General features: G+C 36.9%; 1 protein-coding gene across 1 annotated transcript in view; it reads right to left on the reverse strand.

The window, feature by feature from the left end:
• Positions 1 to 12,542, reverse strand: part of PPFIA1 (protein tyrosine phosphatase, receptor type, f polypeptide (PTPRF), interacting protein (liprin), alpha 1) — a gene marked incomplete at its 3' end in the record, with an annotated part of 47,548 nt that overhangs the window by 13,971 nt on the left and 21,035 nt on the right. Inside the window, exons 3-16 of the mRNA XM_010012500.1 lie at positions 11,827 to 11,928; positions 11,043 to 11,207; positions 10,104 to 10,178; positions 9,551 to 9,652; positions 9,080 to 9,301; positions 8,020 to 8,166; positions 6,896 to 7,030; positions 6,248 to 6,322; positions 5,751 to 5,834; positions 5,071 to 5,202; positions 2,845 to 2,907; positions 1,458 to 1,561; positions 1,088 to 1,220; positions 232 to 455 (exon numbers count right to left, since the gene is read on the reverse strand). Of these exons, the coding sequence (XP_010010802.1) occupies positions 232 to 455; positions 1,088 to 1,220; positions 1,458 to 1,561; positions 2,845 to 2,907; positions 5,071 to 5,202; positions 5,751 to 5,834; positions 6,248 to 6,322; positions 6,896 to 7,030; positions 8,020 to 8,166; positions 9,080 to 9,301; positions 9,551 to 9,652; positions 10,104 to 10,178; positions 11,043 to 11,207; positions 11,827 to 11,928 (1,763 nt within the window). The remainder of the gene's footprint in view (positions 1 to 231; positions 456 to 1,087; positions 1,221 to 1,457; positions 1,562 to 2,844; positions 2,908 to 5,070; positions 5,203 to 5,750; positions 5,835 to 6,247; positions 6,323 to 6,895; positions 7,031 to 8,019; positions 8,167 to 9,079; positions 9,302 to 9,550; positions 9,653 to 10,103; positions 10,179 to 11,042; positions 11,208 to 11,826; positions 11,929 to 12,542) is intronic.

Below are 12,542 nucleotides of genomic sequence, written 5' to 3' on the forward strand. Positions count from 1 at the left end.
CATGAAGCAGTTTCTGTCAAACTAGAAATACACAATCCCTTCCATAAATGGGTCTGAAGACAAAGAACCTGAAAAAAAGTACTTAGGCATAAGCAAACTAGTTACTACTGTCAAGCCTCTTACCAGGAAACTGAATGGACAATCACCATTTTCCAAATAACCACACAAAAAGTATTTCTAGCATCACAGACACTCATTTTTAACCTAACCTTAACAGCAGATAGACCATACCTAATCTCTTTGTTGATGGCATCCAACTGTTCTTGAAGCATCATGGCCAAAGTCTGAGCATCAGCCTGACCACTTGGTGACAGCAGATCAACTGAACTGAATATAGTTTCCCTATCATCCTCAACATCAGACACATCAACATCACTTTCAAACGCTTGGGCCACATTTGCCAACACACTTGCTTGCTGGGCTCGCTCCCAATCCTGCTCGTTCAGAGTTTGAACCTAAAAGAATAAAAAAATCCAAACTCAAATGGGAAAAAACATGGTATTTCTACTGTTTTGCAAGATGTAAAATAAAGAGCCCACTTACATGCTGAATACAGCCATCAAGACAGCAATGTTTAGAGAAACGTAAAGAAAAGAAGCTGTAATGTAGAAAACTTTGTCCCTTACAGTTAAGTGCAATATAAAAATGGACAGCCCCATTGAATAACTTTCAATGTCACATATCTTGGCTATATACACCATAAATTACAGTAGCATTTTGCTATCAAGTCCAGTGAGAATTTTGGAATCAGATTTATGTAATGAGAAATCACATGTGCTGAAAGGGACTTGAAATTGCTTCCAGAGCAGTAACGAGTTACATTAGTGTATGGACACTAAAGCAGGACTGTCTCAAGTGATATTTTACAGGCTTATCATACCTAAACCAAACTGGAGTTCAAAGTAATAATTATGCCATTATTTGTTAACTATTAAAATGACTGGTAGCTTTGCATTAGTTAGTAAAACAGGAGCTATAAAATCTAGCATTATTATTGCTATGTAATCCCATCCTAAAATCTCCTTGCAACAGATCAGCCTCATCTTGCCAAAGGGTTATATTTATTTTCATTTCGGAGTTCTATTACCTTTGAAGGTTCATCTCTGAGAGCTGCCACACGTCCCTTCTGGGGGCGCCTTAACACTGAGGAGGTGCCATAGGAGTCTGTATGACTGTCAGCCACAGATGAAGGTGTCATTGGGTATCGGAAATCGGGTCGGCTACAACACCAAGAAACATATTTTATCCTTATGAAGGTAGGCGGAAAGGAGAAAACAAACCCAAACACCCACCCAAATCATTCCTCTTGTCCCACTACTGCCATTTTTTCTAAGCAGCATAAAAACTCCTTTATATGCTCTAGAAAGAATCCATTTAATAGCTATGACTAAAATATTTTCAGTTATTATAGACAAAATTACATTTAGCAACGGGACTTTGAAGAAATTAGAGAAAACTGAACTAGAATTAAGTGCTGGTACCTATGATGAAGTGATGTGGCTCTGAGTCTCACTTGGTCATTTTCAGCCCTTAATGTTTCAACATTTACTACAAGTTGATCCTGTAAAAATAAATAGATAAAATACGTAATATGCTTGGGGGAGGGGGGTTTGAAATCTGTGTAAAATAGTGATTTATAAACTAACATTTAGGGGTATTACCACATTCCTATGAAATTCAGAAATCACAGATTTTAAAACATAGCTTTCAAGGATGTAAAAACATAAGTGATTTTTGCTGCAGCAACACAGCACCATCACAGATGGGCATTCAAGTGTAATTCTGTTGCCTCTCTACACTGTGACTCTAGGTAATGACAATATGTATTTTAAAAACAGTTACTAAATAAGATTCACATATTACTAACTTTACTAGAAATAAGTGAAAATACTGAATATGAAACAAGCTTTTTCAAGCTCTGTGCACAAAGGTTCTAAATGCATTCACTTTGAACCTGGACATTTTCACATGCTCTTAGAAACTCTGAATTTAACAACAGAGAAATCCAGTGAGTGGGAAAACAATGAAAGACTAATCAAAAGTGGCTGATGATGAACATCTGTGCCTTGTGTGAACACTGCTGGCCTACACATATAAAAATTCAAAGCATATTCTGCAAAATACTCTGAAAATGTTCTCCATTTTATTACAGAAGCACAGTCTCTACAGCATGGCCTAGCTACTTACTAGAGTGATTCGGGGAGGTGCAATACACCTGTGATGTAATAAGCAGTAACAAGTATTACTTCAGAACAGATAGTGTGACCACAAAACCTACTGCCACTGCTTACGGATACAAAGGAATGAAAGACCCCACCACTATTATTCGAGAAGGGAACTTGTCAGTCCCAGGACAAGCAAAACACCAGAGAGTTGCTACTGCAATGAACAGCCAAGCTTAACGCAGATTTCTCTCCCTGGCCCCCCAATTCTTAAAACTTTATCAGACAAACAAGCATTTCATGATACCCAATGCTTTAAGAAAAAAATGATGGGAAAATCCCCAACATTAAAAGCATTTATCTTTTCTTTTTACTGTTCAATTTTAGACATAAAACAGTATAAAAGTTCTACACAATCTTTAAACTTGGACAAATTGCCAGTGTCTCCAGCCACTTTACATATTCAGAAGTATGTTAAGTCTTTGAGTAAAGCATTACGTATTACCTATTAAATCATCATAAAGCTGAGGCACACAATACCAGAACATGAGGAATAACAGCTCCCTACTTTTTAACCAGACAAGGTAATGTTAAGTTTTATGGGGGAATTAAAACATGGTCCTGCTATGGAGCAATGCAGCAATTATTTTCCAGTGTAATATATCAGAAAACCACATTCTACCTTTTCATGCTGAAGTTCCTCTATTTGTTTTTTTGCATTTTCAATTTCTCGGAGAAGTGAATTCTAAAATAAAACGTATCACAAATTATGTTACTTATAAAAGCTTCCAACTCTTAAACCATAAGCAAGACGAGTACCAAAAAAATCAGTCAACACTACACAAGCAGATGCATCTTAAGTTACAGATACTTTATTGCTTTCATCATTTCACTTTGATTATAGTTGGAGGTTTATAGTTCCAGGTGTACAGCCCTCTAAAAAGTGGATTTAGTAACAGAACAAGTTGCATAAAAATTTAATACCAGCCTTTTGAAGCTCTGTTTGACACAGCTAGTAAAAAAACCAAAGGAGTAACAAGGCAGCTAAACTAATTCAAAGTAATTCACCAAGTGCTTACTAAGGCATTACTGGCTGTTACCATTAGGTTTTCATTTTATTTTCACTTGCTTGACCTACAAAATCACCACAAGGAATTTCTTGGATGTGCTGTATCTGTAGAACTGACTTAAGGGCCTTCATTAACATCAGAACTTCATTAACATCTTCACAGTTATACCATGACTTCTGAACAACTCCAGTAAATATAAATACTTACGGCTACTACAATCTCTACTCAAAACAGTTTCCAAATTCAGACTAAGAATCATCTGAGAATTAAGAAACATTCACTTTTCCTTTCCCACAATTGCCAAAAAGTTCTGTTAAACACGTTTCCTTGAGGTAAGTGGTATCATTATGACATGTTTAAGATGCAAATAAAGTTTCATACAAACAAATCATTCCAGGAAAAAGACCAGGAAATTAATCATTCCAGGAAAGTGATCAGAAGAAAGACTTACAATTTTACTTGCATGTTTTTTCCCAACTTATCATAAAGGAATGAGCTGGAAACCACAGCAAGAGAACATTTATAGAAGCTGTTATGGTGAAGGACAACTAGATTGACTAGATTTTCCTCATTATGAATGAACATAGTTAAGGTTTGGAAGGTAAAGGTGAGTTAGGGTCAACCCTAATACACACAACACAAATATTGAAGCATTTAGAAAAGAATATATGCAGTCACCTGTTTCCTAGACATTGAGTTTATAAAGACTATTATAGAACAACCTCATTGAAATCAGAACAAGGCTCACAATAAGAACTTCTGAAGTATTAGGAGCAGTTGGTTATCTTGAAAATAGTTATGTCAACTAAAAAATCCCAAGTTTGCAGCCCTGGATGCCAGATGAAAACCACCTTTGTCATTAACTTAAACGGTGAGAATCGGTAGGACCTACATTTGTTCTGCACTATCCAATACCTCTCAACTCCAAAAGCAGGGCAAAGAACTAACTAAATCTTTGTAATCATCTCAGGGGAACACAATGCTGGGATTCTGGAAAGAATTCCTATCAGATATCATGTCAGATACCTGACTGATGCTTTACGAAGGAGAAATGAGTTGACACGAATGCAAGAGAAAGCTAACATCTAATAGAAGTCTGAATACGTTGTTATATACTGCAACTGAAGCATTTTATTGACATGACTTTAAAACAAAAGCCACTTGGCTTTTATTGACCAGATGGTCATCATTTCACTCTCCAGTAAAAGAAACAAAGTTGTGGTTTGGGTTTTTTTTTTATTCCAAGACAAAGAAATTCAAAGTCAGGATCAAGAAAAGTGCTACTTTAGAAGACATTGCTTTGTTCAATACAGAATAATGGAATCTAACTTAAAGGCATGCATGGAAGAAATATCCGTATATTCATATATCCTGGCTCAAAATTATCTACCTGGGAAGAAAATGCAGGACTGTTTCAACTTGCAAGAATCCCAGAATGACTCAGGGTTGACTGGCACAGACAAAAGTAGTGGGAAATAGAAGAAACTGAACTGAAAAGGTCAAAGTTCTAGTCCTAATTCTTTAGACTTCCTGTATTACACTGGATGAGCCTATTAATGCAGCCCACACAGGTCAGCTAAGAAAGCATAAAGCTTCCCAAAAGATACCTTCTCAATACTGTAGTACAATGCCCAGGGACAACCTCAAAACCAAGAGTTTGAAGAACCTATTTTCAAAATCCACCTAAGAAAACAGCCTTAACATGAACTATTTATTAATAAGGATTTAGTATTTCTTTTCTGAAGTTACAGACATTAAAACACACATTGCAAAACACACAAATCACTACACAATGAAGAACGTCTAATTAACATATATGCTGGCGTGTGACTTATTACCTTATCTTCCAAGGCAGCCATCCTTTCCTTGAGATGAAGTTGGAGCCTTTCATTAGATTCAGACAGAAGTTTATCAACAGTTTCTGACAAACGTTTATTATGCTCTTCATTCATCTTCTCTCTCTGTCTAGCCTAAGATACATAAAAACTACTGAAATAACTTATCATTTACAATGTCTATAACAATTTCCAGGTTGTAAAAACAGTGAGCTTTCTTTAAACCAAAAGCATTTCCTTTAATTGACATATTTTTCCAAAGGAATAAGCAACACTTGCATGTACCTCCATGACTCTGCAAGGAGCATAAGGGACACTTAAGACTCTAATAACTGTTCAAAGATCAAAAGCTTGAAAAGATGAGCTTACTCTTCAAGAAAAAGCACATTTCGGAACCAGTTCCATTATTTATAAGCTAGGAACCAATTTTTCCAGTCATTTGGTTCGCAAGTTTTTGACTTGTCTCCTCATCAGAAAGAATATTTGGAAATACCTAATTGCTAGCCATATTTTCAAACTTTTATTGGAAACTTTAAGCTTCTTCTTGAGATCTAAGATTAGCCACAGTTCAGTGGCTCAACTCTCCCAACTACCATCCAGCCTGAACTCTGGCTTTATTTTCAAGATGAGAAACAGAAACGGCTAGAAGGGGATTAGATCTTTGCTAGAAAGATGTACGGTACCCTTTGCAGTTCTTGATTCTTTTCTTCTAGCTGTGCTTCCATCTGCCTCAGTCGTTCCTCTATATTGCCATGTCTCTCCTCAGCCTGTCAATTTGAGAACAACATTAGAATTTGTTTGTTTTACAAATAAAAAAGGTTTCAAATGCATAGAAACATGGAAGCACAATAATATAGCTAACATGCTTTGTGCAACTGCCATTTATGGTAATACACAATAAGGAACAGATGCCTTTCTGTCACTGAAAGAACCTAGCAATAGTCCATATGGTAACAAAATGATGAAGCCTCTCACCCCTTGAGTATCATGAACCAACTCCTATTTGCAATGAGCTTGCAACAGCAGATCATTCATATCCCCAAGAATAAAAAATAAAATAAACTGAAATAAATGCATTTTCAGCTTTTCTTCACCAGCCTCGACAATATGACCCTTTGTTAGTAATCATGACAAAGCAGAAAGCAGCAAGCAGAAACAAGGACTAGTATACAAATTCTACCTTCCTAAGCTTGGTGGTAAGTTCCAATACTTTAGCATCTTTAGCAGCAGAGTTCCCAGGAGACAAAAGGTCAGACTAAAGAGCCAGTTAGGGACAGGAAAGATAACAGGGAAAGAAATGAAACTAAGACTTTGAAAGGAAACACACACACACATGCTTGAAAAGGCTTATTTGTAGTTATTACATTAATTCTTCAGACTTCATTATTCTATTGGCAGCCTTCTAAAAGACTTAGTATTAATGAGTACCATTACTTCTCTCTCTCCCCATAGTCCTCACTTGGTTAACAGTGAAATTTAGCATTCCTCTTCAGAAATACTTCTTGTTTTAGAAGACTTTATGCCTATTATTGACTGAATTTTAATAAAAAGCAACAAAATAATAATTCAGAGACATTTTCATCATGTAACAGGAAATCTACTCAAGTTCCAAAGAGAAGAATTTCTTTTAAGGGGGGGGGTGTGTGGAAATAGAGTGTGTTCAGAGAGATGAACAGAAAACAGAAAGCAAGGAGAAGCATTTTCTGAACTAGTTAGGAGAAAAACAGAAATGTAACTTAATGTAACTAAACCCACACTAAGAGCAGATTTCATGTAGCAGGACACCAATGGAGAAGAGTCTCTTGAGGACACTGTCCAATTCACTCACCTTTGAAAGTGCTGCAACTCTCTGTGCCAGCTCAGCCTCCACCTCTGGCAAAGTTTCAGCTTTTCTCAAAGTCTGCTGCAGCTTTTGCTCAGCCAGTTCCAGTCGTTCTTGCAACTGCCTGTTCTTGTCTTCACTCTGTGATCATCAAATGTTTAGTGTTAAAATGGTAATTCATTTCAGCAGAGAGGAAGGTAAGGATACAGATTACTGCCTTTACTAGACCTATGGAGAACAAACTCTCCAAAACTGGCTTCATAACCAAAAACGTGGCATCATCCCCTTGATTACAACATAGTGTATTCTGAAAACAACACAGTTATGATATGAAAAGCAGCACAGCACAGAACAAGTTGTGTATTTTCTATATCAAGGCTGTGCTTAGACTTGAGTTACAATAAGGAAAAAAAATAGTTCAAATAACACTACACAGAGTTTGTTTTCATTCAAAGTACGTACAACTTGTTTCAAGAATCGCACTAAAAGGGACTTCTCTTCTTGACTAAGAGTTGCCTGCCTCTAGTTTGAAAGTGATTGGCTAAACAACTATTTCCAGTTTATAAAAGTTGGGCTTCTTCATGACAAGGGTATGTCAAATTTCTTCTACAGGAAGGCAACATTTACTTCTGTTACAGGCTACAAAAATTACTACATGAAGTTTAAAACGCTTTTAGCTTAGAATGAGTAATTCCCACAAATGAAACTAAAGATGCTTGGATACACATATAAGAACTTGAAAATCCACAATTCATAGGGAAAACAGCCCTCCTGCACTGTGATCAAGTGCAACAAAATGTTCAAAACCATTTTTGGGTGACATAGTTTAGTGTGCGGTGTCCCTGCTCATGCCAGGGGGTTGGAACTAGATGATCTTAAGGTTCTTTCCAACCCAAACTATCTATGATTCTATGATTTGCCCTCCCCAATAAACTGTCTCATCTTCACTTCCAGGGTAAAACTCTGTGGAACACACTCTTCTAGTTACTTAACAACAATCACTAACAGTACATTACAGATTATATTCATCTTCCTAAAAGCAAAATACTTTAGTACCGTATGAACATTAATTATTTCTACTAGTTTTATGCTGAGCAGAATGTACTTTATATCTCATTTCAAATTACAACCTGTCGATGCATAGAGTCTTTAGTGGCAATTTCATTTTCAAGTTTATCATTGAGGTCATGCACAGATGTAGCTTCACGTTGTGCAGCGAGGTAGCGTTTCTCAAGAGTTGTGATTCTCTCTTCCATGTCTTCCTTTTGGGCCATAGTCTATGCAAGACACAAGACAGAATTTAGAATAGAAAGGATTATTATTTAGTGATCAAACTGGCAGAAAACCCCACAAACCAAAAGTAATAATAAGCAAATAAAAGTCCAATTGACACTGTTATTTCTTTCAGTAAAAAATTAAGTAGAAATAATAGTCTTACTTAGGCTTCTAAGTTCAATGACTCTTTAATTTTCTTTTCAGTGAATAAACAAAAAGACTGAGGGTGCTGAGGCGCTGGCACAGGGTGCCCAGAGAAGCTGTGGCTGTCCCATCCCTGGCAGTGTTCAAGGCCAGGTTGGACACAGGGGCTTGGAGCAACCTGCTCTAGTGGAAGGTGTCCCTGCCCATGGCAGGGGCTGGAACTACACGAGCTTTAAGCTCCCTTCCAACCCAAACCATTCCATGATTCTATGATTATATTACACTACAGATCTGCTATTTGCCTTTTCTATGGTACAAACACAGCAAATCTTTACTTCCTGGGGACAGACAAAAGAGTGTTCTTGAACGTAACTAAGCTCTGCTTCTATTTAATAAGGATACAGTACACTGCAATACACTGGACCTTGGAGATTAGTGACTGATCAGTAACGGGAACTGTCAATCACATCACTGAAATTAAGTGATTCCTTAACCACATACATCTTTAAAAAATTCAAACTCCATGAATAGGCTTAGCATTTATGACAAGATCAAGTATCTTCTCAAGAACATGTTCAAGTTCACAGTGCTAAATCTTCTCCAACTTAATATATTCATGAAATAATATCTAGTTAGTCCTAGATTTTCTTCTCACCTATCAAACCAAAGACACTAAAAAGCATAAAAGGTATAACTGAGCTCCAGCATGACTGAAATTTTATATAGCAGTTGCATTTATGACTACCCAAGTTCTGACAGTTTATTCCTCACCTCTCGTACATCTCTCTGTAACTTCGTATTCATTTCTTCAGATTTTATTAAGTCTTTTCTAGCTGTGTCAAGATCTTCTTCCAGCTCTGTTACTCTGCTAGACAAAGACGTAAGACGTTCTTTCATCTGTGTCTGTTCTTTGTTTTGTTTATCTATGATGTCCTGGAGTTCAATCACTTTAGTAAGGTTTTCATCATGGCATAAAGAACCATCAGAGGATCGCTATTGAGCAGGGAGAAAGAAAATATGTATTTGCATGTTACACAGAAATGTGAAAAACAAACTGTTACCTGTAAACATCCCTTCCCAAGATCATTTTACTACTGGATAAACTGCAAAAATTGAAATTGTGGTAACAAACTTTTTAATTAATCACCAGAAATCTTTTATTATACTTTAATGATTCATCATTAAAGTTAATGATTAAAAATCAAACATCAGCTAAAAAAACCCAACAGTAACTAGCTGTACCTTCCCATTTGTAGTTGGTGTATTTTCTTGTTCATGGTTCATATCCAGCATCCCATCTGGAAGTGTTTTCTTCTGATTATTTTGCTCTTTCAGAATCATTAACTGAAAGAAAAGAAAAGTTTACACCCATATGTTTCAAGTCAATTCCTTTCTCAGTAATAATATAAAGAACAGCTGCAAAAGCAAAGGAGCAAAACAATTACTGATCCTACTGCAAGGTATGTATTAATAAAATATGGCACAGGCCCTCAAAAGCTTATGCCACTGCAACCCAAAATTCTTACTTTAAAGCTACAGGAACTCTTTTTGTTGTTTTGATGGGAAGGGATGGGTAGGGGGGTTCGGGGTTTAGGGTTCGGGGTTTTTTTCCCCCCTTTCCTGCTCTTTCAAAGTGACTAAGAACAATAGTTATCCTATTACAGTCATCCTATTTGTCAAAAAATCAAATACAAGAAGTCAAAGTGAACCTTGACTGAATAAATTACTGTTTAAAAATATTGGCTAAAAACATCCACAATGCACACATGAAGAACTTTTAAATAAAGAAACATACCTCTTTATGTGTAGTACCTAGTTCTTCTTCCAATAAGCTACATCTTTCAAGTGCTACTCGTAACCTCTCCCTTACCTGAAAGAGTAATTCCAAGTAATTTGAAATCATTCAAATTAACAAGAAATCCATTTAATTTATTGCCATGCAGCCATGCCCTTTCAAATAATAAAAGGCACTATTTCCATTACACTTAAGAGACCTGCATAACCTTGAGTCTAATTACAACATACACTATAAAAAACCTTCCAGAGAAGCAAATCATATCTTAAAATCTAGCTTTGCCTTTTTTTTTTCATTAACATATCCTATCACAACATGACCTGTATGTTTAGGCAAGAATTAAACACACCCAGAATTTGCTTATCCTTTTATAAGGCGCAGAGTGTGAATGCTTTTGCTTATTTGCATCACGGAAGAGACTGAATTCCACTTAAAATAATTTGCCAGACTTTATATGCAAGGGTCACAGAAGTTAGGCAAACTATGAGTTGGCAGCAAAATTCACAGTAAACTTTACAACTCACATATCCTGTTCCCAAAATCAGGCACAACTGAAGGGCAGAGTTCCTTCAATTCAGCTTTACTGTATATCAGCATAGGCAGATTTCTCTCCTCCTCTTCTCTCTAGTTCATTTCTTGTATTAGACAATCAAAAGGTTGATTTTACCTGATATTATCCAGGTAAGCAAACGTATGCATTCCTACAACAAATATATCACCCCTGAATCATGCTTAATTTACACTAGCACAGTTGAAGCACTAGGATGAATTACTACTTCAGAGCAACAATACTAATTTAGGAGAGAAGTTACAGTTACAGCAAAGCCACCACCTTAATACGAAGAAAGTTCAGTGACTTCTAAAACTTCAGTATGAGCAACTGCATGATCCACACAAAAGGAAGAAGGGACAGGATGAGAAGATGCTGTATTTCATTACCTTTTCATCAAGGGCTTTATGGTGCTCAAATAAAGATTTTAGTGCTTTGAGAACTTCTACTTCACTAGAAACTCCTGCTGGAGACTGAGCTTGTCTCTTTACAACAGTCATTCTGAGAGATCGTTCATGCCTGGAGACAAGACACTCCAAATGTTCCAGTAAAAGCTAAAGAGAAACAAACAAAAAAGGAACAACGTTTATTCTTGTTCTGCAGAGCTACAGAAGACTTTGCCTCCTAAAACACCAGGTTTTGAGTTTTAAACTTCAAACCTGAAAGCCAAAAGAGTATTGCTTCAGGAGTAAGGACCTGTTCTTAACATTTCACCTGTGATTGAATCTGTATCAGAGCTAATGCATTTCCTACATGTCTCAGTCTGTTTTTTGAATGAGATTCCTACTTAACCAAGGTCTTCTCAGTTCTGCCACCAGCCTGAGGAACTACATGCTTGTCAGGAGGACACACAGGAAATGCTCTAAATCAGAGACCAACTGGCAGCAGTGCAAGATGTTGAAGTAGATCATGCCTATTGACAGCTTGCCTGCTCTATTCCTCTGATCTTGGCTGTTAGATGATTACAAAACTTTTGCAGCAAGAAAGCTGAATGTCAGAGAGCAGCGCAGTCTTGCAAGCTTTTCCTGATTCTGCACTACTGGGAGCTGTGCATAAGCTTCCAAACTTTCTTAATCAAAACACTTCCGAAAGATTCATGTACAAATGTCAGGGAAAAAACACTTTCAGTTGGAAGCTTTAACATGGTGATCTTGGAGAAGACAAGGAACTAACCCTGGTATTATTTCTTTCTGCTTTCAGTTCAGCGATCTCTTCCTCCCTTTCCAGCAGCTGCTCCCTGCATACGTTCAGCTCTTTTGTAAGCGCTGCAAATTCCTGAAATAAAGCAGACAGACATATAAGCACATCAAATATCAGGATACAGTGAGAGTGGGTTCATGTGAACACTTGACATGATTTCTTTCAGATGTACAAAGCTAATACAGTTGTAAAGTCATGCTAAACAGGCTTATGTTCAAACACTTAAAACCATTACACTGTCAACTGTAAAGATAAAGGATGCTTGACCAGTCCTTTTGAAGACTCATTTGTCTCTCGATGCAGTTATCCAAGTTGGGGTTTCCCTGGTAAGCAAAGGGTAAAACCTACTTGTAAGGCACTTAGTTATTGTTTCAGAAAGTTGTGGGGTTTGCATTGTTTTCTTAATGGCTGTTGAGGGAGACATGAAAAAACAGAGCACTAAGCACAGTAAAATAGAGAAACCAGCAAAACATGACAAATTTCAAGTCAGTGTTTGTGAAAGACAATGCGCAACACTGGCAGCTACCAGAATACACAGGTTATCTCTTTATAGTAATAGAGCATTCTTGAAGCTTCACTGCAGGAGGACTTAGAACTTTACCTAGTTCTCTACTTAAGCTACACACAGGAATTTCATTTATACTTACTTCCAAATATCACAAAATGGAACTGAGACAGCCCTTTCCCTA

This window comes from Nestor notabilis, unplaced genomic scaffold (genome assembly GCF_000696875.1).
Source record: "Nestor notabilis isolate BGI_N333 unplaced genomic scaffold, ASM69687v1 scaffold7374, whole genome shotgun sequence".
In the NCBI taxonomy this organism is placed as follows: domain Eukaryota; kingdom Metazoa; phylum Chordata; class Aves; order Psittaciformes; family Psittacidae; genus Nestor; species Nestor notabilis.